Below are 22,797 nucleotides of genomic sequence, written 5' to 3' on the forward strand. Positions count from 1 at the left end.
AGCCCTTCCCACTGCTCTCTCAGGCATCCTCTACATCACCAGAGAACACAGCAACTGGCTTTGCCCCAAGATTTTCAGACTGCCAAAACACAGAGCATGTTCCCAAAGTGGAGCTTATCCATGCACCCTCTTGGAGACGCTGAGGAGTTCCCAACAGACTCCATTAATCAACTCTCAGCCATGTGAAGCTATTACTTTTCTTACTCTCCCTTTGACACCTTGCACTTCCCTGAGGAAAGTGCTCCTATGCTCTGCAAGCTGGCTCACCCAACAGTAAACACAGGACACCTGCAAAGAATTTTACTGAGACCTTGGAGTCCGTGATGAAGAAGCTACAGAAATACTAAGTACTGATAAATTAAACTGTTTGTAGAGATCTTTTATGAAAATTGGTCAACAGAAAAAAATCCTCTAAAAGTAAGGCAATCCTTCACTTTCCTAATGAGGAAAGGCTTAATTAAAGAAACCTCAATCCAACAACAATAGAATCCATTAGTTTGTTCTCTCCTCATAAAAATAAGTTAACAACTTTACTGTACTACTTGTCCAAACCCCTCAGCTTCACCATCAGTTGCACTATATGATAACACTTCTGTCATGTCTGATCTTTCATTCCAGTTGGATTTGGAGAGCTGAAAGCATAAATCCACTTTTGGAAAAAAAACCCAAAAAACCAAACACTTTCATGCAGTTTTAATATTTCTAAAATAAGATAATTTACAATAAGAATGCACTTGAAAATTGCAGAATTGGCAAACACTTAAATGAGAATTTTATGTATCTGTACCAAAACTATCTGTCTGAAGCCAAATCAAACATCATTGAAAGGCTGTCACTCTTGTCTGTTCTTGCTTTCTCATAGAATGCCTTCTAGCACCTATAAATTTCCCCATTCTATTGGGTCATTACAGAAAAAAAATCATGCTGTTTGCAGTTGTGGGTTCCTCCAGCTGCCCAATTCCATATTTGAAAACTTCAAACCCATTAGCATAATTTTTAGCTGTTTCTGGTCAGAAATTTTTCAATGATATGTACTTTCAGCAGACAACTTCAATCAAAGAGAGCTGAGACATTTTTTAAAAACATCAGTTAAGACAAAAGTTGGGAAAAAACCACCCAGCAGATTTCAGTCAACAGTGATGTTGTTTCTTACCAGACATCCTTGGAGTGCTCTAGACCTTTGGCTTTCCAGATTCATAGACCTGGGTCAACTTGGCCAGAGTCTGATCTGGGGTAGGGACCCCAACTCTTCCATGTCTTCTTCAGCAGGGCAGGTGCTTGGTAGTTTGGGGTTACCAAGTAGTGAGACATGCTGGGGCTTCAGTGGCCATCACTTCTTGGCAGTGCTTCCAGACTAGAAGTTTACTTGGCAATTTTGCCTAAGAATGGGCTCTCTGATGCCCAAAAAAAAGATTTCAGACTATGAAACCACTGACCTTGCCTAAGTTGGAACCTAGCCTTGGTTGAATCTGGCCCCAGAATACAAGGATCTAGGAGCTGCCAGGGTTCACAATTGTTTTTCATTATAAGAACCACACGCTGGCAAAATAAAACTGATTTCAAATGTTCAAACTTCCAGTGAATGGGGAAGTCCAAGACCCAGCTAGCTGTTCTTAACATGTTTCATCTATTTCCATTATTTTTTCCTGGCTGATTTTATAGAAAAAGAGTTGCAGAGCTCCCTAAGAAATCTCAACACTAAAATTAACTTCCCAGTATTAGCATGCACCTAGGTTTCAGTTATTTTGGTCCTTTTATATAGTTTTGGTATATGCCCAGCTGTAAAAACCTTTGTATTACGGTGAAAGGAGAATTGAGATAAAAACTCAGAACATCTATGAAAGAGGAACTTTCTCTTTCTAGGGTCTGATTACATATATGGTGGATATGTCAAGAGATTAACTGGGTTTTTCTTCTTCCATTTATGCTCTTAATTCTACGTTTTTTTTCTTTCTCTTAATGAATAACAACACAATCAGTCAATATAAGATGTTTCTTAGGATGACTCTGTGATGGTTAGTGATGGTGAAATCATCCAGTCCTACAGTTTCTATGTTCATTGATTACTCTTTATTTTGGCCAGGGTCAGCTAGCTAGAAATTGACATGAACAAAATAGGAGAACCAGAAGGTGATGCTCACTATCTTAGAAGGTGGAAGTTAGAGGATATAAACATGACCCTCCAAAAAGGAGGCATTCTGAGTGAACTATAATCAGCTGTTGTCACCATACTACTCAATATCACTGTGACATCCAGTCCTCATATCTTTCTCCCAGTTGTGCAGGTGTGCAGAGAGGCTATGTCAAAAGCACTATTTGATCCTCAAAAGCAGAATTTCTAGGATATCATATTGTGGTTACCAATATATTGACTTGAAGCTCAGACACACCATAATTTCCTTCCCATGCCACAGAGTATCAAACACATTCTTAACATTATTGTCTCTTATTTTATACATATATGTTTAATGCACACTTGTGTATGAATCCAGTCCCTACAGTGATCCAAATGTTTTCCCCCAAGGTATTTTACATGTCTCAGTATGTCCTTTTATATCCCTGACTACATATAAGCTTAATTCATACCATATCCTAAAGTTCCCATGGGGAAAACAAAGAATACCTAGTTCACTTTTTACTGAATGTAAAACAGATCCATAAAATTCTAAGCTAACCACAAAACAAATGTAATGGTAATATCAAAAATAATGTTTGATAGCTTCACCTTGCCTGTAAGTCGATGTGCATGCTGAAGATGGATCATGCAAACAAGCAGAGAGGTTTTTTGCAGACCAAAACCTACACAGTCTGCTCTTTTGGGCATAATTTCTTCAGCTATTCAGATGCTACCCTGAGTATTTGTTTTCACAATTTAAAACATTAGCACTCTTACTACACTCTTAGACAGCATTATTGCCTATGGACCAATAAAACAATCTTTGATAAGATCTTTGCTTTGGAATAATAAAGTCACTTACTGTTTCTTAAGGAAACCACTTGAATAGTTACAGCAGTGAGATGAACATTTGGTTCCACTTCTTCTAATAAAGCACTTTTTGTTTTCAGTCTTGAATCTCAATCCTTGGTCTATGGTATAATATTTTGTATATCCATGTATTTTGCAAAAAGGTTTTGAAACAGGAAAAATGTTCCTTGTTCCCTCTGCTCACAACAGGCCATCTTGCTTTATCCGGTCATCTAAGTAATGCTGTTTCAGTAGACTGAAGTACTTTTCCACATGACAGGCCTGCAATTTCTCCTCCCCTTTGAAATTAGTCACTAAATAACCTCCTTGGCATGTCACCCAGTCACAAACTGTGCAACACTGTGTGATTCAATCGCTCAATCATTTTTTAATGTGTGCCTATAAGATGCTTAGAAAGAGACTAACATTATGGAGTGAACCACAAAAGAGACTCACAGAGGGGAAAGCCATAAATAAAATAGTGAGTAACCTCTGTTTCAGTAACACAGTGCATTTCAAAGGCAACACTATGAGACCTATACATATTCATTCCCCAACAGGTGAAGACCTTCAACTATTTAGCAAACCCAGTAGACAGAATTCTAGAAAAAAAAAATTCAGCCTTTATAAACCTTAGAAGCTTTTCACCTCCTTAAATTGGTAGTGCCAGTGTAGAAGGAAGCACAAGCTCCTCCCCTGGAGGAGCTGTCTACTCATTAACCAGGCACCTGAGCCACTTGGATAACCTGAACTTTGGGGTCCTTATTAATCAATTCCATTGTTTTCTCTGCAGCAAACCACATCCACATAAGCCATTATGATTGGCTGTTGGGTTTGATTTGTTTTGTTGTTGTTTGTTGGTTTTTTTTAGGAGGAAACAATAGAGAAGGTAAATGTATTTTCAAAAATTAGAATAGAAAAGATGCTTCACGCCAATCTATCCCCTCACATGAAAAGACCATACACAGAACATGGAAATTGTCTCCTTAAAGACAGCATTTGCAGCCTAAAAGAGATGACACTTAAATATCATAAGGAAAAATCTCATGACACAAACCCTTCCCAGTCCTGCAGTTATCTTCTGCTTTGGGGAGTTTGTTCTTTCGCTCTTGGTTTGGATTTTTGCCTGATTTTGCTTTTGTGCAAGTAAAAAATTGCCTATATCATAATACATAGCATTCAAAGGAATAAATATACAATTTAAGCATATGACTGTGAGCTAATACTGCTGTGCAGAACCAGTCCTAATGAGACATTACAGGAACAGCATTTTTGTTTCACAGTCTCACAGGCTCTCAGTTTCAGCCACCAGTGAAAGAGGCATCAGTCATTTCTGCTATGAAATGGCAATTTGACACTAAGCATTTAAGTAACAGGAGAAAGATCAGAGCAGAGCTGGTAGCCAAAACTAAAAATCCAGGTCTTCCATGCCTTACTACCCCCAGCCCAGCATCAGAGAAGTCTTCCAGCTTTCTAGACAGCTGCTGTGAATTCTGATTTGTAATGTATGCTGTAAATTTGTATGCCATTATTGATCTTGACTAGAACTTTACAAAATCTATATGTAGTGCAATATAAACATTTTTTTCAGAAATGTAAAAAAAAATATTTTGTCTTAAATGCTTACTTTTCAGTTTCTGTGTAAAATATTTTAAAACATTATTTTTATGAAATATTTGCACTAGCACAATAATAAAGTATTATTATGGCACAGAAACAATGTTAACCCTATTTATTTCTATTTCAAATTTAATCAGTCAAGGCTGTTTTCCTGCAGTGTAGGGGTAAAGCATTGGTAATTTATGCAATGGTAATTTACCATTCAAGCATCTGGTTTAAATTTGGCAGGTTTAACTAACCAGTCAAGCATCCCCTTTTAATGAATGGATGTATATACTTGACCTAGTTAAAAAGCTGCTTAGGTTGGCGAACCAACCAGACTCAGAAACATCAAGAGTAAAAAAACCAAGCAAATTATCCTAGAACACTTTATTGCCACATGTGCTCTTCTGCAGCTGCAGAGAATATTCTTCTATCCATCTTCCTTACAAGCTAACAAACCTGAAGTGAGAAATTATTATGCTAACATGCAGGATAAAGAAGATTGCTGTATTTTGCTAAGTTTCCCTGCAATGTATTGCAAGCTGCTAGGCTGCACGTTTACAGTAATAGGACTCTAGCATAACAAAGTGTATCCCAGAACATCAGACAGGAATATAACTAGTTCTACACACACACAACATGATATTCATGTATGTCTGATACACACAAAAAGCTTTTCATTAGATGAATTAATCTGCTTTTAATTTTAGAATATATCAGGCACAGAGTCATAAATATTGCACAGTTGTATCATGACCAAGGCTGTAATTTAATTTATAGGTTCTAACAACGCATACAAACAATTCAAGCATCACTTTCCATTTCAGTTACTTTATCAGGGCCCTCAAGCATTATCTAGCTTGCCATGTATTATCCCATCTACAATTACTTGCCATATATTTGTTTATAAAGTACAGTACAGAACAAGAACTCCTTTTCAGTTCAAGCCCCTGTGTATACCAAGGGGCACAACACCCTGTGGTTCTCTGAGACCAAGTCTGGAAATTTAGGTTTATTTAGGACTTTAAAAATCAATGTTAATGTCTGTATTAATGATAGGTTCAAGTCACCATGGACCTATAATGCCAATCACTCTCCTTTCTTATACATCATTAAAAATGTTGGTCTGTTGGACCTTTCCATCAATTTGCTCATCGCATCAATTTATTTTCTGTTTGTTTCCCTCATTTTGAAACAGAAAAACATGTTAGAGACTAAACATCAGTAGAACACACAATTAAAAAGTCAGAGAATATATTGAATTCTACTGTGGGGTATACACATGACATATACATAACTTATTGCTTGACTGTTGATCAAAGTTCTTTCTGCTCCTGATAACAGCTTGTTTGGTTCCTATTCCTTTAATACTACTTTCATGGATGGAAATAATTCAGTAGCTAATGTCTTAAAGTGCTGCAAACAACTATTTCCTTGACAGAAAACAGGGAAGCACTTACAGTGATTACTGGCCACTAACTCGAGACTTGGTTTTGTTCTCAGCACTCCAGAACAAAGTTTGTGACGGAATCAACAGGGTTTTGCTTAAATTCAACAAATTAGTTCAGTCCAGTAGAATCTAAATGGAAAGACAGTTTGCTGATGACAGCATTTAGAGCTGAATTACAAAAAAAACTTCTCCTCTATTTGGGGGTTTGGGGTTAGGATTTTGGGTGTGGATTTGGGTTTTGAGATTCATTTTTTTTCTGCCAAGGAAGGTCTCACACCACCTCACCAGTTCTATCGCCCACCTAGCTTCTGATTTTGATCCGAGAAACCAAGAGTTTGAGATGACAAAGACCAATCTGTGGAGTTGTCTGCAGGATCTCCTGACTCTTCTGGCTCTGATCCACAAGACTCGTGAAGGCAGCTGGGGAACTGCCATCAGCACCTTTCTTCTCTCTGTTTAGGGTGGCACCATGACAAGGTCAATTTCTTCTATGAAAGGAGAGATGCTTAGCTTTGCCTCCAAACACTCAGCAGAGAGGAAGAAAACCATTCTTACTTCATCCTGATCCTAGTCTCAGTTTCTTCCCCATGGCAAAAATGAGGGAGCAGAACAGAGCCCCCCGAGCTGCTGTTCTTCACCAAGTCACATGGGTGACACACACCAGCATCCAGCCAGGCTGTGCTGCTGCCACTGCACTCCACTGCTCTCCATGACCCTGAAAAACTCTTTCAAATTGGCCTTGACTTTTTCACATCAGCTCTCCAGCCCACTGCCCATATTTATACCTAACAAGGATGTGTGTGGTGTTTCCTTGAAGTCTGAAAATACTAAAGAAGCTCTTTGAATTTGAGAGGCCAAGCTAAACAGGGAGGGAACAGAACAGATATGGCTCTGGATACTGGATTTCACTTTATGTGCAGACCACACTATCTTCTCCTAAACATGCATATTGTTTGTACTCCCTCTGTTTACTGATTCAAAAGGCATGCAGTGAAGCAGATATGCCCTAGAGTAAACACAAGTACCATAAAATTCTCTTATACTTGTTCCAAACTCCCTAGTTCTTACAACATAAATGCAAACAAACAAACAAAAAGCCCTCTCACACCACACAGTATATTACTACTGGCTAGGATGCACCACTATAAAGAGGACAGGCAGCTCTACAGCTTCACTGCTGGCAAAGCAGCACTCTCACTAGAACAGCTGGAGCTTGCAGTGTGGACCAACCTGTGCACAAAGCCTTTGAAGCAGCCCACAGATGAGCATCTGAGCTCCCAAGAGAACAGTGTTGTCTTGTAACCTGTGAATTAACATAACATATACACACATACATATATGTTTTGCATACAAGCAGTAAATTTTTGGCCTGTGCTCTGGTGATAGTATATTGGTATAATCTGAAATTTTTGAGTTTTAGGGATTAAAAAAGTTAAAGGCAAACAAATAAAAGTGGGAAGTCCTCTGCTGGAAACTCTATAAGCCTCTCAAACATTTTTTTAAGTTTACTAGAGCAAATATAGCCAATTCTCACTGGAGTTGCATGAAGAAGGTTCTGCAAAACTGAACTATTACGTCAGGTCTGCAGTCTGTCTCTCTACCCTGTAATTCAAACCTCATGCTTCCCCCTTGTTTCTGTCCTGATTTAAGCAACGGCATTTTCCTAGCTATAGGAAAGTATCACAGCATGTATCACAGACATATATGCATTAAGCACCTCTCAAAAAGTCAAGAAGCAATATTAATTGCTCTGGATTGAGGATTTGTCTCACCTAATGTTTCATTTAAAGAAAGTCAGCCAGACATCCTCCAGAGTCAGCTCATTCCCCTGGAGCTGGGTGGGACAAGCTGTCCTTTTGCATTCCCAACCTCTCACCACTGCAGTGGGCGGCAATTTCTACACTGATCTTATAAGGATTAGATTTTTTAAAAAATTCTTTATAGTGAGCCTGCCCATATGTCTTTTCATTTAGCTCACTTTCTGTTCTGTTTCTCATCCTACTTTTTTCCTTTTTTTTTTCTTCCCCCTTCTTTACAAGAAAGCTGAGATCCTTTAACTACAAAGGACAATCATGACTCCATTCCATCTGCTGCTTGCTGGTCCATGCAATAGACATTGCCGTGATTTGCCTTGGAGAATCCAACCTGACCTGTGGTTCCTTTTTTATTGAACTAAGTATTAAGCATCTCTCTCCTGAAGCTGTCAATAAACATTATTTATTTCTCAGCAGAGCAATATGGAAGCACATTCATTTTTCTCTTCCTCTGTCCTACCATTAGCACACTTATTTATGCCTAAACTTTCTGACTTTTTAAATGCAGAGGGCTGAGTTTGTGGCATGAAATGTTCCCTTAGTTCATAAGTAATGCAGAAATATTAATAAAAATAAATAAGTCATATATTGCAGATATTTTAGTAACATTTAACTCATGATTTGGACTGATGACCTTAAAGATCTTTTCCAACCTAAATGACTCTGTGATTCCCTGAAACAGGGAAGAGAGACAGGAGGCAAAGAAGTATTATGTGGAAAGGTAATAGGGAATTCTTAGTGTAGAACTATAGAAGAAAGGAAAAAAGACAAAACAAAAAGGGAATGAGTGTGAAGGATAGTAAATAGGAGTTTGTGAAAGACAAATGAGAGTAATATTGGAGATGGAGTGCTGAAAAATTAATAAGGAGACAATAATAAATAAAAAAGGCAACAAAAATAAGAGATTTAAGCTAGAAGAAAGAAATTGATGAGAAAAAGAGGAGTTAAAGACGCTGTAGTGTATGAAGGAAAAGTCAACAAAATTTCAATGAAAGAAAGAAAAAACAATAAATGGAAAAACATGGAGTAATGCAAATTTTCTTTCTTTTTGTAGAAGATTTTGCATTAGTTCTTGTTATTACAGTGCTGGAGCCTAGCATAGTAGGCATGTTAGGGAGAGGGAGAGAGCAAGAAAGGAAGGAGAAGATGGATGAGAAAGAAGAACATCCAACATAAACCTATTTCATTTTGTTTAGTATTCTGAGGCTTTGTGTGGTTTTTTGGCAGACGTAGTCAGAACATGAGGGTGGTTTTTAGGAAAGAAGTGAGCAGAGCACTTCAGGTAAATGCCAGCGGGAGTGACCCACAAATGCTCAAGGACATGGGCAAAGAAGATAAGACCATCACTTGCTTTTGCAATCCACTCTCATATGCAAAACAACTTTAAAGCTAAAATGGCTTTTGAAACCCTGCACCAAGTTCAGCCATTACCACTGAAGATGTAGTTAAGGTTCCAAACAGCTTCATCTCCCTCAGAAAGTGCAAGAAGTAACAGCTCTCTACAAGTGAGGCCTTAATGCATTATTATCTCAAATAATATATCAAATTATAAAAAATTATTATTAGTATATATATTAATATATCAAATATATTAAATTAATCTATGAGATGCTCCATGCAGTGGGACTGTGTGCTGAGAGATAACACTGAGGTGGCTGCTGCCCTCTGTACACATCTGGTTGTAGGGGCAGACAACAGAAGTTCTGGTTTGATGGAACCATCACCAGGCTCTGACAAGTGATGAGACATGTCATGTGTGTGTACATGCACGTGGGCACACAGCCCTTACTCCTCAGAAAACTTTCTCCCTTGTCAATTCCATGGTTTATCAATCCCCTGACCGCACAGGTTTATGACCCCAAGAACACCTGCACATCAAGAGCTCTTTGGTCATCATAATGTTCAATGGCCCTTCCCATTCCTAAGCTGAGGTCACCTTTTTTCAGGTGTAAAACAAGACACAAACAAAAAAATGAGAGGAAAGCAGTATCATTCTTCTTCCTATAAAATGGTGAGCTTACAACATGCGTCATCTTCAATATGGCTCGAGGGATGGGCTCTGGGTTTGGACTAGCCTGGCTGTACCTGTACTGGACCTGCTGTCACAAATTAACTGTCAGTGAGAAAACCTCGACAACACACTGACTGAACTCTGCTTGGAAAGGAATGGAGCAAAAGGCCACTTGGAGCCTGACCCAGAGCCATGCCATTAGAGCTTCCAGTCTAGCCACACTTTAGGCTTTAGGCAAAGTGAGCAAAAAGATGGATGAGATGCAGCCCATTTTGCGTTGGTCTGTCTGAAATCACAGTGCCTCAGTGTGGAAATTAATTTCCCCAGCAGCATTTCATCATTTGAGTTATCTCCCTGCTACCAGTCTGCAGTGATTTACTCCTGATTGGCAAGACAAACACCCAGATCAGTTAACAGGCACTCATTTCTGCCTATTTATGTATTTAATTCTCTATGAACAAATGAAATGTGAGAGTTAAAAAAAATGTTTATATTATCCAATTAAGCAGAGAGAAGTTAATAAATTTCTCATGCTTTATTTTCCCGTGCTTCTTTTGTGTACAATGCAGACAGAATGGTGAGTGCACTAAGAAACCTCTTGGCATTTCAGCCAAGATTTTTCCGGGTGTTATCACAAATGACAAAAATATAAACACACTAAAACATAACACATTTCAATCCTAAAAAGGTCGGATTTACATAATTACATGATTGGTTTGCCAATATCCACATTTATCTCATCAGTATAGCATGGCCCACCCATCCCATAAGCTATTCAGATTGTTTGGATTGAATGTATAAAAGCTGTTACTGATCTATTTTTCTAAAGTTAACATTATGACAACCCTCATAACTAGTGCTGCATTCAAACCAATTGTTGCCTTTGCTTTCAAACCAACTGCTCCTTTCTTCTGATTTTCTACTAATGCTTTTTATGGTAGAATTTTCTGAGAACAAACAGAGTCATGTAATTCATGGAAATGCAGAAAGCATTTCCTCCTCCCTCCCCATTCTCTTTGAAGAGATGAGGGACACCATGTACATACCATAGACAACCACCACCAATGCAGGGAGCCAAACCCTTCAGACCAATCTCAATTTCAGCATTTCCTTAGGGCACCACAGAACTGATGGGGTCATCTCATTTTTTTCCAAAAAAGGAATAGTTTCAAAGATGTACAGTTCTGGTACAGATGAGCACTTTTATTTGGTTTAAATATGCTGTATATCAGATTTCTGCTATTTAAAAGAAAAATACTTTTAGTAACTGCACTCATAAATCAAAATAAATGCATGGCTTTCTGACTCCCTGTACTTACTCAGCTCTTATTTTTGTTCCATATTTGTGTCTCTTCTCATTGCACTGAAGACAACTAAAAATGAACAAGTTGATATAGTTATATGAACGTAAAGAAAGTGTAACCTTTGGTCTCATCTTACATTACCAAACAATTGAATCAAAATACAATTCCTATTACAGATATACAAAATGGATTAGAATGTAAATAATACAGAAATATAAGACAGACCTGATAGTGAAAAGACATAAGCAGTGTGTTTAAACCTACTTCTTCTATATAAGGGCATAAAAAACCAGAAAAAATAAGTAGTTGTGCTGAGTTTCGGAGTCAGCACTATTGGTAGGAGAAATGGTAAAGAAAAATCTTACGTTCAACTGGATTTTGCAATTCAAGTGTCCAAGCTACACCACAGCCCACAGCCACAAGGTTGAACAGCATTTGCAGTTGTATGTTTTTTGAAATTACAGAAGCGCTATCAGCGCATCAACTAGGAGTCTTGGATCACAAACTTCTTCCTACACTGTTTGAATCCTACATTTTCTTTTACTTCCTTCTATCCCAAAAATATCCAAATTGGTCAGCATGGCTGAAGTAAACAATCTAGTTTACCCAAAGGTCAAGCTATCTATAGTAAATACTAAGTGATACAGGGAGTAGCCCTTTACCCAACACACCTGTTCAGTCTTTTCACTTAGTCACACGGAGTTCAAATTTGAAATGATGTAAGAAAGACATATATTCACACAAAAAAAAATTCAGCATCACGTCATTTCTCATGGAGTCCTATTGCGTGCTGATATTTGCAACTGTCTTGCTTTTGCCAGCTGAGGCTTTTTTTAACCCCAGATCTTAACCTGTATCCAAGGAAAGATATTTTTACTGCTCATATTTTCAGAAGACTGATTAGTTTTCCAGAGCCCTTATTAGACAAAGTACAATCCAAGATGGAGAAGAATCAAGATACTCAGATGTATAACTGTGTTCTCTTAAACAGAAGGTAATGGTTTACTCCTCTTTGTTAAAAGGAATATAGGGACAGAATTCATTCTCTTTAGTATTCATAAAGCTAATCAATAATAATATACTGAAGTGAAGACTCAGTGGAAAGCAGAGAATCTGGGACACGATGATGAACTAACACATTTTGGATTTGTGAAAAACTTACTGGAAAAGCTAAGGTCCTGCGTGACAAGAAGAATGGCTTTATTGAAGAAGAAGAAATATTGTTGCTAACTTCACTTGGTTCTGGGAACTGTGGTAGTAAAATTCCCACCTTCAAAAAGTGATTTTTAACCCCTGGTCGAGTAACAGCTCCTTTGGAAAGCTGCCTGCAAGTCATAAAACTTGACTGGACTTTGACTTGTGTGACTCCTGCAATTCAGATAAGCTACCTAATATACAAAGGAGGTAAAGAAGGACCTCCCCTGCTCATAAGGGAGGTCACAGCCATGAGCATTTTTATCATCTATCGATGCGTTCAGGGAACTCCAGCAACATCTTACTCTGTCAACTATGTAGGAATTTCAAGTAAGAAGTCAAATTAGTGCAAACTGTTCTATTAAAAGCAAAGAAAGCAAGAAAAAAAAAAAAAAGAGCAAAACTTCTAAAGAATTGGCACAAGGAAGCATTATGTAAAAAGAGGTGGAGTAAGAATAAAACCAGAAACTAGTAAGACAATAAAAAATGGACTCAAATCCAATCCTTATGTTTTTATTCTGGGCAAGCTCTCATTGAAGGCAGCAAAGTCTTTGCCTGAGAACCTCAGATGTAGGAGAGATAAAATTTCTAGTTTTAATGAAGGGCTGGAAAGACCTTTACCCAAAAGAGATAATATTTTGTCTGTGGGTAACTTCATCAGTTGCAGAGTAAGCTCTCAGCAAACCTCAACATGAAAGGCAGACCAGCTTGAATACAGGCCTGTTACTGGGAAATAAAAAACCCTCCCCCTGAAAATTCCACTCTCTGGAAGTTTCCAGGTAACTGGTTTATGATATCTACCATATGACACTCCTCTCACACTAACTGGGAGATTATTGCATGGGTGAGGCAAGCTCGTGTTCCTTGAGTGGTTTTATATCAAGAACATGACCCTTTCTTTCTACAGCAGTTTCACATAAACTTAAAATCCATCTTCATTATTTGAAAATTAAAGAAACTCTTAAAAAGTATCTTTTAAAATGTTGGTATAGTAATAGTATCTACAAGGTTATATTCCTTATGCATACATATATTCTCTATACATACTATTCCTAATGTTTGTGAAATAAAAAAAAAAAATAAACTAAAGCACAAAGCCATCATATTAAAAAAGCCAAAAGCTAAAAAGTGCAGTATCCGTCCAACTGTTACACAGGATCTGTATCTTTAAACAAAACAGCTTTGGGCTAGAAAACATTTGTGGTTAATATACTTTTTTATGTGTAGCTAAATAAAAATAGTATCTTTTTCTTTATAATTCTATCCTTTTTCTCACTAATTTAGGCTTTGCACTGCAGTAAGTATTGTAAATCAAAGGACACATGAATGAAAGAGAAGAGGTACATTTACAGTCTTTCATCACAGACTGATTTGATGCAGGTACTCCTCAGTATCTGCAGGTCTGTAGTTGCATAAATAATTGGTAACTACTGAAAACCCACTCAAAGCAAAAGCAGTAAAATCACATCAGTGAAAAGAAAATCCAGAACATCAGAGACTTCTTTTATAAATTTTGTTCAGATTTCAGCAAGATTTGTAACAGCAAGTTGGAAAATAACTGTTCGTGTTCAATATGTAAGTTCCAGAACAGACATAAAATCTAAGAGTAGAGGTTGGTGATTTAAAGAGCAATTAAATATTTATTTTCTCACACAGCTGAAGGAAGAAGAAGCAGTTTTCATTGTTCTGACCGAAATTCACAGTTAGTCTGAAAATATATTTTAGTTTGGAAAAGAAAAAAAAAGAAAAAAAGAATTATATATCCTTCATTATTTATAAGCATCATCTTACCTTACATCTCTTGGTGAGTTCTGTTTCTAAATGACTTTGGCAGGTATTTTAATTCAGAATTAGTTTCAGTAATACGTGCCATTACATCTGCTCTTTAAAATAAACTTCTTTTTCCCTTTTCATCAGACAAAATATGTGGCCTAAAAGAGCTGCAACGTCCCTGCTCAAGAGATTTCGTGGACACTCAGAGGTTTTCTTTCCACTGTATGAAAGCTAAATCTGAGTAAGGAAGGCATTTTTCCTGTCCCGGAAATCAGCATAACCAAAACCAACACTGAGCTAATGAGAAATGTTTCTTCCATGTGTTCTGTTTGGCAGACACCGCGAGTCATATCAAGGAAACACGTGATGTTTATAAATACAATATGGCTTATGTTGTCATAACCTCTCAATGACAAAAAGAGCATTAGAAAAAGCAGACAGCAAAACAGCAGGAGAGATGAGATTTGTATCATTTGGAAGGTCTCTATCAGATAATAGAGGTATTAGCAATTGCCTTTTTGTTTTGGTTTTTTTTCTTTCTCCCCAAAAGGAAACAAAGTTTTATAGTAACAGGATCAGTAAGGTAAACACATAGCAACTTATATAAATGCTGTCCTGTAGGCATCCTAGCACTAAAATGCATTCATCCAATTTACTGCGTGAATTGTTTTCCAATAAATACTTTTATTCTAAATACCACTATATAATGCAAAGAGTTCTTATTTTCTTTAGCTGTAGTATGCAATGTAAAGATGTAACTGCGTCAGCATTTGCAACTTTTATGTTCACTGATGTTAAGATCATAAGCTATCCAATGAAAAGAAGTTAAAGAAGCTGAATGCATGCTTACAGGTACCTTAAGAACACAGAAGGATTATTCTACTTTTATTATTTCCCTATCTTTTTTGCAAAGCAGCACTGAATTTCAGCCTCCTTGGAAGCCTTAAATTCTTGGGCAGTTGTTTGACAGTTTCTAATACTTGTAGGGTATTTTTAAGTTCACACATTGCATCTAGCTCTATAGAGTTAAAATGTTAGTAGCCTGCTAACCAGTCACTTTCAGGGGAAAATGAAAAGTCTGTGGAGTGCAATTTCAATAACAAAAGCTATTTAGCACAAGTTTACCCAACTTAGAAAATGTCTGTCTCATTTTCCCATACAACTCATTTTAACTCCTCTCACCCTGGCAGCCACAACCCCCATTGCTGTCAGGATCATTATAATTTTTTTGCTGCTCTAACTCCCATAAAATGTGGAATTTCCAGGTACCCTGCACTGCCCCAACTCAGCTCTGACTCAACTTGCCCTGTTTCTTCTTGGAGAAACAGTCTCGAAAGAAAAAAAATACAAGTCCAAAACACCTCAATACAACAACAGCCACAACAAGCATTCTTTGGATATTCTGACCTCACCCAGCAGAGATCTTATGCAGAGAATTAAGTAAAGCCATGGTAGGTCTAGGATACTTCAAAATAAAGTGTACCCCACAGACTCTAGGGCAGGTGGATGGGAAGAAAAAGACTGCCAAGCAAAATAGCCACTAGTTTCTTATGAAGTAAAAACTCCCTCCCAGCTCTCAAAATTGGCTGGTAGGTGAAGCTCAAAACAAACCACTGCATAAGCCCACATTATTAGTATCCAGCTGTGCCACCAGAAACACTATTTTCTATAACAGAAGGGGGAAATTGCAATTTAAGTTTCTTTAGCCTTTAGCCACTCCAGAAAAGGAGAGTGTAGAGAATGAGGATAGAAAATATGCTGTGCACATTCAGTGGGGAAATCACTTCAGCTCAACAGTCCAGATGAAAGGAGTTGTGTCAATTCACTTGGCAGCATATAAACCCCCACTGTCAATTCCTTACAGCCCTCTCCTGGCATTCAGTCTATGCACCGTGGCTGACTGAACAGCAGCCTGGGCCTTTCCCTGCCAACCTGTGTGAATCACAAATGGCAATTCCAATGGCACAGAGCAGCACAGCTGTACCTTTTACACTGGAATTCAGAACAATGCCAGGGGGAAAAAGTAGACCATCTAAACATTTTCTCATAAGAAAGTATTTTGTCAGAAAAAAGTATTGCTGATAAATGATACTAGCTCAGGTGAAGGAATAAATGAATGAAAGGCAGCAATGTGAAGATACATTTTTTAAGAAAAAAAACCAAAACCCAGCTGTTGCAGATTTACAGAGTACATTTTGGGAAAGGAAAAATATAAAAGGAAGAGCACAAGCACAAATATTCAGTGAGACAGCACTATGTGTCAAACAGACCATGCTCTTTGAGATGGAAAGGGCCAATACCAGTAAGCAAGTGAGGCACCCAGAAGGATTTCAGTAAAAACTTTCCTTTAGAGCTTGTTTGGACCCTCAGCCAATTCCCTTTTCTCAAACACAACCCACTCAGAAAAAAGCATGAAACAAAGAGCAGGAAAATTAGAATTAAGGGACATGAAAGCTGAATGGTTCAATAGAAGATCTGAAAGTTACAGATCCCACATTCTTCTTGGACATTTTGAGTCTTCTTGTCCATATGGGTAATACTTAATACTTCAAGTCTTACTGCCAATTCTTATACAGGTCTCACATCTGTTTGGTAGCTAAAACAGGTGTTCAAGCTGGCAGCTAACATTATTTTCTTAGATTATATTGGGCCAGTTACATGGAAATTATTATAAAGCACATGAATAGAAGCCTGAACATCATCAAACCCAGGGATAAACATTCCATCGGGACAAGAAGATAAACAGTAGAAAAATCTGTAAAGGCAAAACTTTCCCAGTCATCAAGAAAATAAATTTTAAGTCACACATGACTGGAGATACAACCACATGGATATCACTGTATTTTCCATATCACCATGGAAAAAATATACTTACAATGACTAATTCATTATATTTTAAAGACTGTTTTTCAGTGGTCTGACAATCAGCTGCTTTTCTGTAGGTATTTTGAAACAGTTAAACATGATGCCAAGCACACACTCCCTCCTTCCCACTGTAGTGAATTTAGCATAGTGTATCATATGAAACTGATGAACATCAATTTGTCTAATGCAAAGATACACAAATATAAAAGGAGAGATAAGAAGCAAAGGTTTTTCTGCAATTTTATGGGCACTCTGCAATAGGAGTACATAAAACGTAGGTGTTTTTCACTTAGAACCCTCACATTTCCCCTCTTTTACTCTGTTTTGCTAAGGAAAGAGGGATAAATAATCCATCTCGTTATTGGTGTGGTTTTTTTTTTCCTGAACTAATAACCTGTCAATCCTCAGGCAAATTTCAACCAGATTTAACCAATGAGTAGAAATCATAAGACTACTATGTCCCTATAAATATTGCCAAATTAGTGATTTAATGGAAGCTCCTACTGTACCTCTGCTAAAGAGAGGAACAGTCTCAGTGTGGGCTTCAGTTTTTTAGACTCCAGAGGATGAGCACTGGAGAGTGTTATTACTTTGGGAAAAGCCTCAGTTAGGACCTGAGTGTTGCTGCATAAGGAAGAACCCAACCAAAAGACAACACATCCTTAGAAGAACAGGTTTCAGTATTTCTGAGCTCAAGAAGTCACTTGTTTCCATGCTCACAACTTTGAAGTGCAGAAGTTCACACAGATCAAAGGGAAGACCTTTTGCATGTTTCTCCACAAAGCCCCTATGAACATCCTGGCTCTGACTTCACCTCTCAGACCAGAAAGACAACAAATCTGCTAAGCAAAAGCCAAATGAGAAAATAGCTCTTTTGCTGGATGCACAGAATTTCAAAATGGCGTCTTAGCATTTCTGCAAAGTAAAACACAATATTCTGCCAAGAAAACACCACCTCTGCAAAGGTTGCCACCCTGTGACCATTATTTTTTAGTTATGGCCAAAAGGTGCTATATCAGATATAATCAGGAGATGTTGAGTATGTATATCTGTTGTACAATATAGGATTTTAAAATAAGCAATTCAAATAATTGCAGTTCTTGTACAGAGACAGCACCTGTGTTCAAAACAACTCTGCTAGGCAGCAAATACCTGGAAGAGGGCCAAAGAAGTAATTTTTACTTTTAAATATATGTAGTTAACTACAGTAGTACCTTCAACAGGCCTAGAACACACAAATAAAGCCACAGTATATGCCTTTAGCATCCACTGTACATGGAACAAGAACCGTATAACATAACTTTATAAAGCCACAGCTACAAGCATTAATGTCAAAATGCACAGTGACAGTATGTCATGCCTTTGAATATCAATGAGATGTATTGGATATATCCAGTCACTGCCACAGGAATATAACTAGAACTGAAGAATTTCAGGATGTTGCAAAATACACAAAAAACTATCACATCTTCCCTTTGAAGCACATCCATTTCCTTTCTCATGTTGTGTGTGCAGCAGTGTGAAAAATCAAGTAATTAGATTTCTGACCTATCCAAAGGACCATTTTATAATTGAAGTGCGTACATGAGAGGTGGTTGAGAATAGTGCCTGTAAATAAACTATTTCAATCTTTCTAAAATATTGTGGCCTTAAACTGTTGAAACACAAGAAGTACTTCCACAAAATATTAGTAATAAAGCAGTGAGACATGCTCAGAATTGATAATGAAACCAAGCAGCAAATGCAGAGTTAAGGAAATCACTTCACAGGAAATTTTCTGCACAGTTGAGTCAGCTTTGGAACGCACATGAAAGCCACAGACAGGTAGGACAGTAGTGACATTCTCTCCTGGCCCCGTGGAGCTCATTTGGAATATCATTCCTGTGGAATTCAATGGAGTACCATTTCCTGTGGACAGACCTAGGAGGGGTGGGGAGGAGAGGAGGTTGTGTAACCTCACCACCACCACCCCCGTCTACTGCAACACCAGCTGCAAGGTGGGAAAGGTGCCCCACAGCTGCATCTCCTGCACCTTGGCACCACAGTGGGAGGTAACAGGGCACCAAAAGACAGACACAGAGAGAGAGAAATCAAATGTTTCAAATGCATTCTCTGTGGTTTCCCAATACAAAATGTTCACCTGAAAATACAAATATACTCATCCTTTTTCAGTGCAGGAAGAAAATTTTGGAAAAAGACAAAACTATTTACGCCACAATAAGTATTTATCTGAATTTCCTATCCAAAACCATAATTTACAAAGAGTTTCCATAGACTTGAAGTGAGGTACAGCTGCTCAGCCACTGGAAACTGATCCCTGCTGAAACTTTGCTGGAGTGTACTAACACTACACCATACTTCACTGTAAAGGGTTTGGAAACCCAGAATAGGAAGCTGTAAAATCCCTGAGTACTGTCTGTGTCACAAAATACATAATTAAAGGCTATGTTTTACTTCACATGCTTTACTGCATTTAAACAAGATCAAAAACCCAGTTAATGCCCAAGGCAAATAATTGGAAAAAGAAAAGCAGTTAAAACACATTACAACAAGCATTATTTATTCCCTTTTCTGTATATGTGCCGTATGTATACCCCTGATTTTCTGAATTGCTATGTATGTACTACATTTCAGAGTTTAAACATTCAGCAGAAAAGCTGGAGGAAAAAAGAGTATAAATGCAGCATTAGTACTTACCCTTATATCTCCATTTACAGCTCTGGAAGTGTGATTAAATGCATGTGCAGGGTCTTTGTTGTAAACTTTAAGGAAAGATCGGTCTTGAATATTCCTGGAATTAAAGAATCACCAATGACAACAGATGAAAGCAGTTTTATTTACTTTGTTGCCTAAAAGTTTCAGGTAACAGACAAACATAGTAGGTCTGCAGTCGATCTATAAGAAAAACGTAAATGCCAAAACTAAGACACACACAAACAAACAAAAGCCTGCTTTGATTCTCTTTCCCATGGGAAGTATCATTCTTTCACTAGAACTCCACACCCATAAAAATTAGATAGTGTGTTTCTTTCAAGATCCTGCCATAGAACGCAAACACTTTGAAGACAATAGAACTTCAACATTTACACAGCACCAAAAAGGATTTAGTTAATATTTACATGTTTTATTGTGCACTCAGCCCACATAATTTTTTTGCTATTCTAAGAAGTAAGAATATCAAAAGAAAAGCAGTCTTTCTAACTGTAATTATTCTTGAGGAAATTTTAATTATCAGCTTGGTCACAAAGCTGAAAAAAATCCACAAAAGCTAAAAATTTAGTAGTCGATAAATTCTTCCTCTAAACTTTATCTACAATAAGGACAGTTTTTAAAGGGAAAAAGTATTAGGAAAAGAAATTAGGAAAAATTTTGATGAAAGCTTACACAGAAATAGTTTAGATGAAAAGCCCTACAAGAATACTTTTGTTTCATTGGGACTCTACACTTTGTCTTTGATTAGTTAATTTTTTAACTACTACATTTAGGAAAGAGATGATAGTTTTTTATTTTGTTTCCAGACCTACCTTCCAATAATTTTATGGCTTTGACACTTCCCCTGAGCTCTGCTGATTTCTGGTTCACATTTAATCAGTAGCAAAGCCTCCAATCTATGCTCACTTACATCCTTTCAAAGCTGCGATTCCTTTCATTTCCCTGTAGTGATCTCTAGAGAATTTACTTACACATGTGACTGAATTCCTTTCCTCCAGGTGCAGCTACAAGTCTAGTGAACTGATCTTAATCACTTGGATTATAATTTTAAAATGAAGGGAAGAATTGTTGGGCAGGTCCAATTTCTTTCTTACAATGTCATATTACAATCAGTGATTGCTTTGAATGGGTAGCTAGTCAGAACTTGTGTTGCTGTTGTAGATGTCAAGTAGTTATTAAAGAAACCCTGCAGCTCAAGAGACAGATCAGTGTCTTGTGTTTAAGAACTGGAGGGCTGATGAGAAGTTTAGTATTTATGAGTGTTTACTTGTAGACTGCATAGGAAAATAGCTACCTTGCAGCAAGTTCAAGTTCTTCAATTATTTACGGTAACATAAACTGCTTTCCACCTTGCAAATGTGACCCTTTTGCTTTGAGACCTGCACTGGGAGTCTCAGTTACCATTGTCTGCCTCAGACTTGGGACTATGTTCCTCTCGATACAAAACAAGCTCTCTCATGTTCTCTTCAAGAAATGGCACATTATTCATTTAAATACATTTTATCTGCTGTCTTTTCTGTCTGGTGGCTATGAGATGGTACCTCAAACAACTGGAATTTTTTTAAAAGGCATTTTCCATAAATATTTCTTGTAGAAACATGACACTTTAAAGTGAAACACTGCTGCAAGGCAAAGCACCAAAACACTAGGCATTTGATCTCTGATATGAACGTATTTCACCTTATGTTGCTATTCTAAGATAAACATTACTGATAACAGGTAGGCATTACTCTATTTTTATTATTACTATAATTTGCATTATTGTAGCTCCCAGATGCCCTTGGCATGTTCAAAGGCCTCACTGCTGTGTAAACACCCCAGGAAGACAACTTTTCACCAATTTACAAGGTGAATAGGAGTCACAAAAGAAAGGATAGCTGCAGGAAGATAAGAGAACAAAAAGAACTCAGAAGATCATAGTCTCTCCAGCCAGAGGAGCAGTAAACAAATCCAGGAACCATGGGCATGCTCTGAGTAGGCAGTGCAACAGAGAGAGTGGGAAGGAGACCCACGCAGTGGTTTTGCAGATGTCTGTGGACGACACCTTCCAAGCACCTTAGAGGGCTGCCTGAGAGAGAGGGAAGGCACTTGTTTGAAAATTAAAGATGTAGAATTCAAACTGGCATTATTCACCAAGTGGAAGCAGATGGCACTTGGTACTCAACAAGAAATAAAAAGTAGCATTGAAGTGGGCTTGGAGGAGCCCTCATAATGAAGACAAGTGGTTTAATGAGATGGAGAAGATACAGTCAGAGGACAAGTGAAAAATAAATGCATGCAGAACAGTCTGCTTGTCAAACTAGGAGAATGATCTTTGTTGCTTCATTTGAATGGGTAAGAGCAAGCAAGATTACCTATTACCTGTGCCAACTGCCAAGAAAAGACAGTTACAGCAGCTGATATTAAAAAATTGAAGAATTACATGAGTGTTTTATCTCTGTGTGATGGGAAATGAAAGACTGTAAAACAGGGATGTTCTGGAGCAGATATCTGAAGTTTATACTAGATGCAGAGCCCTGAACCACATTAAGAAAAAAATTACAAAACAGAGGGGGAACTAGAAAAAAAGGAGGAGGAGGAGGAGGAGCAGAAGAAAAAGAAGAAAAAGGAAAAAAAATAGAAAGAAACAAAGGAAAAGGAAAAAAGGAAAAGGAAAAGGAAAATGAAAAGAAAAAGAAAAAGAAAAAGAAAAAGAAAAAGAAAAAGAAAAAGAAAAAGAAAAAGAAAAAGAAAAAGAAAAAGAAAAAGAAAAAGAAAAAGAAAAAGAAAAAGAAAAAGAAAAAGAAAAAGAAAAAGAAAAAGAAGGGAAGGAATATGATGGCCTGATGTAAGGCACAGAAGAACACGGAGCAGCCTCTGAGGGAGATGGAGAGCTTAAAGACCTGACTGAAACCTCCCCTGTTTAAGGGAAAGGATGAAGAGGATTGAAAGAAGACATGGAAAACAAAAGTCAGGAAAAGGATGTTTCATTTCATCTGTTCTCTGGGGGGAGACACTAAAAAGATCTTGTGAAGCATATGGAACATAAATGGAGAAATGTTGTGGAAATTATTCAAAGGTGGTGAAAATGCAGCTGGTAGTGCATGTTATGGACTCCATTAACCTGG

At 37.6% G+C, this 22,797-nt stretch overlaps 1 protein-coding gene across 14 annotated transcripts in view; it reads right to left on the reverse strand.

Annotated features, from left to right (window-relative positions):
* KIAA1217 (KIAA1217 ortholog) overlaps positions 1–22,797 on the reverse strand; it is a 175,905-nt gene that overhangs the window by 53,551 nt on the left and 99,557 nt on the right. For 11 of the 14 annotated variants that reach the window (XM_058831451.1, XM_058831437.1, XM_058831443.1 and 8 more), the window contains one exon: positions 19,676–19,769. In XM_058831451.1, the coding sequence (XP_058687434.1) occupies positions 19,676–19,769 (94 nt within the window). Of the gene's footprint in view, positions 1–11,161; positions 11,216–11,511; positions 11,529–14,131; positions 14,417–19,675; positions 19,770–22,797 lie in introns of those variants that run through there. The other 3 variants (XM_058831448.1, XM_058831447.1, XM_058831449.1) reach the window with 3 other exon arrangements.

The sequence above is a fragment of the Poecile atricapillus genome, chromosome 2 (genome assembly GCF_030490865.1).
Source record: "Poecile atricapillus isolate bPoeAtr1 chromosome 2, bPoeAtr1.hap1, whole genome shotgun sequence".
Taxonomy (NCBI): Eukaryota; Metazoa; Chordata; class Aves; order Passeriformes; family Paridae; genus Poecile; species Poecile atricapillus.